Source organism: Mandrillus leucophaeus, unplaced genomic scaffold, assembly GCF_000951045.1.
Source record: "Mandrillus leucophaeus isolate KB7577 unplaced genomic scaffold, Mleu.le_1.0 Scaffold22, whole genome shotgun sequence".
NCBI lineage: Eukaryota > Metazoa > Chordata > Mammalia > Primates > Cercopithecidae > Mandrillus > Mandrillus leucophaeus.
The window spans coordinates 1,017,179-1,019,761 of record NW_012102254.1 but is presented as its reverse complement, the minus strand read 5'-3'; the positions used below and the strand labels follow the sequence as shown (position 1 = coordinate 1,019,761).

The window sequence follows — 2,583 nt, the reverse complement described above, 5'->3', positions numbered from 1 at the left end:
CCTTCCTGCCTACCCCCACTGTCCCTGCCCTCAGGCCACTCCAGCATCCGGCGGGCCAGGAACCTCAGACGATTTCTTGCCTCTTTTCTCTCTCCTCCAGGGGGCCCCGTTCGATGTCCCCATCTGCCCACAGCGCCTCTCGTCCCAGCTGCTCCTCCTGTCCTGCCCTTGCTCAGACCACCCGAGCATCATCCGTGCTCTGGCCCCTGGCCACCAGGTCCACCCCACATGCTGTCCTCACAGGTGGCGCCTCGTCATTCTTGGGGACCAGGGCCTCCTTGTTCTGGTCATACACAATGGGGTGTAGATCGAGCGACAAGTGAGCAGGTCTGCACGCCAGGTGGGCCGAGGGTGGCCATTCCGGTGTCAGTGTGGGGGTGTGAGGGAACGCTGCATGGGGTGCATGTGGGCTGGGTGTGGCATGCGGCGGTGTGGCACCAGGCAGGTGGCTTGGCGGGGCCCACGATCAGCGCATTTGAGACCATTAGGACGGTTAAAACCGTTAACTGCCTGTCGTGGCGAGGGCGGGGCCCTGGGGAAGGGACGGAATCCCAGTTGGTCGAGACACCGGGGGCGGGGCCGCGCGTGCTGCCGTTAGGACAGTTAAAACCGTTAGCTGCCTGTCGTGGCGGGGCGGGGCCCTGGGACGGGACGAAATCCCTATTGGTCAGAAGAGGACCTGGGGGCGGGGCCGCGCGTGCTGTGGCAGCTGCAGCTGGACGCGGCCACCTCGAAGCCACGTCAGGGCAGCCCCAGGTCGGGCGCGCGCCAGCAGCAAGAGGTGGGGACAGGAGGGGTTTGGGTAGGGTGGGCTGGGGGAAGGCGGGGGGAGGGGCTGAGAAGCCGGATGGGGCCGTGGGTCTGGGTTCAGGATTCCAGGGGTCCTCCCGGGCTTTCCCGGGACGTTGGTCTTATAGTCCCTCCCCTGCCGTTTCTTTCCGAATGGCGATGGCAGCTCTGGCTCTTGAAGGAGGCTTCACTTCCGCGCTTATCTTTGGAGAGCAGTTTTCATTCGATTCACAGGGTTCTGCGACCTCCTCTCCAGATCCCCGCCTGGAGTTGAGTGAGACCGCGTCGGCCCGGGCGGGGGGGCAGAGTGAGCGGAAACCCAGAGAAGCCCGCTGGGATTTCTCTTTGATTATGAGTAGGGAAAACCCTGTGAGGCCTCTGGAAAGACATGAGAAGGATTTGGTCTAGGAGCTCAGAGCGTGTCTCCAGGTAAAGAAGAGGCGGAAAATTAGAGAGGACTGCCGGCCATTGGTGTTTGATGCGGGCCTGGCGGGGGCCACAGGGGGCCTGACGTCTGAGTAAGAGACCTGCTTTATTCTGCTAGAACTTTCTGCAGTGGAGGAATGGGAGGGGCACCTGGAGGGCCTCATATCGCAGCCTCAAGATTCTTGCAGTAGGCCGTCCGCGAAGGCTGACGCCACGCTTTGGAAGGCTGAGGCAGGTGGATTTCCTGAGGTCAGGAGCTCGAGACCAGCCTGGCCAACATGGCGAAACCCCGTCTCTACCAAAAATACAAAAATTAGCCGGGCGTGGTGGCGCATGCCTGTAATCCCAGCTACTTGGGAGGCTGAGGCAGGAGAATCACTAGAACCCGGGAGGCGGAGGTGGCAGTGAGCCGAGACCGCGCCACTGCACTCCAGCCTGGGCGACAGAGCAAGACTCAGTCTCAAAAAAAAAAAAAAAAAAAAAATTAGAAAAGATTCTCACCTTAGAGTTGACGACGGTGGTCAGATGGGGTAGTCCATGCCACTGGGGGTGATTCTCTCCCCCTCACGTGTTCCTCCCTTGTTACCCACCCTGCCAGGGCCCTTCCCTTGTATGCAGTTCCATTCCTTCTATGCACTCAACTTTTTCTCCCCTTTTATGCTTCCTTTAATAGGAAAGTGAGTGAGAGATGAAAGTTTTTAATCTGTGCATTTCAGTTTTCATTTACCTTGGAATGACCGGTGTTCCACCTTAGAATGAATACCTCTTACTAGTATCTTCAAAGAGAGCTTTAGGGAGATGGGATTTCCATCCTCTGGGAATTTAAAAGCCTATACAGGTAGCGTGGAGATAAATACATGCACAAAAGAACCTGAGTTTCAGTACATTAAGCCCCAGCTGGTTCTTAGACATATTGAGAATAAGGGTGTACTTACCATATTTGTTGTTGTTGTTTGTTTTTTTTTGAGACGGAGTCTTGCTTTGTTGCCCAGCCTAGAGTGCAGTGGCACGATCTCCGCTCACTGCAAGCTCCACCTCCCAGGTTCGCGCCATTCTCCTGCCTCAGCCTCCCGAGTAGCTGGGATCGCAAGGGCATGCATGCCACCACGCCCAGCTAATTTTTTGTATTTTTAGTAGAAACGGGGTTTCACTGTGTTAGCCAAGATGGTCTTGATCTCCCGACTTCGTGATCCGCCTGCCTCGGCCTCCCTAAGTGCTGGGATTACAGGCTTCAGTCACTGCACCCGGCCGCTTACTATAATTTAAAAAAATTGGGGGCCGGACGCGGTGGCTCAAGCCTGTAATCCCAGCACTTTGGGAGGCCGAGGCGGGCGGATCACGAGGTCAGGAGATCGAGACCATCCTGGC

General features: G+C 57.3%; 2 protein-coding genes across 2 annotated transcripts in view; both read left to right on the top strand.

The window, feature by feature from the left end:
* LOC105540355 lies at window positions 1-1,671 on the top strand. The gene has a single exon (XM_011980926.1). It carries the CDS (start codon window positions 229-231, stop codon window positions 1,195-1,197), a length of 969 nt encoding a protein of 322 aa, XP_011836316.1. The 5' UTR covers window positions 1-228; the 3' UTR covers window positions 1,198-1,671.
* The window catches only part of CCDC36 (coiled-coil domain containing 36), an 83,273-nt gene continuing 81,401 nt past the window's right edge, over window positions 712-2,583 (top strand). The window contains exon 1 of the mRNA XM_011980927.1: window positions 712-781. The gene's annotated coding sequence lies outside the window, so the exon portion shown is untranslated. The remainder of the gene's footprint in view (window positions 782-2,583) is intronic.

Coding starts and splice junctions, on each gene's coding strand:
- LOC105540355 (XM_011980926.1), top strand. CDS start 229: ATGCTGTCCTCACAGGTGGCGCCTCGTCATTCTTGGGGACCAGGGCCT.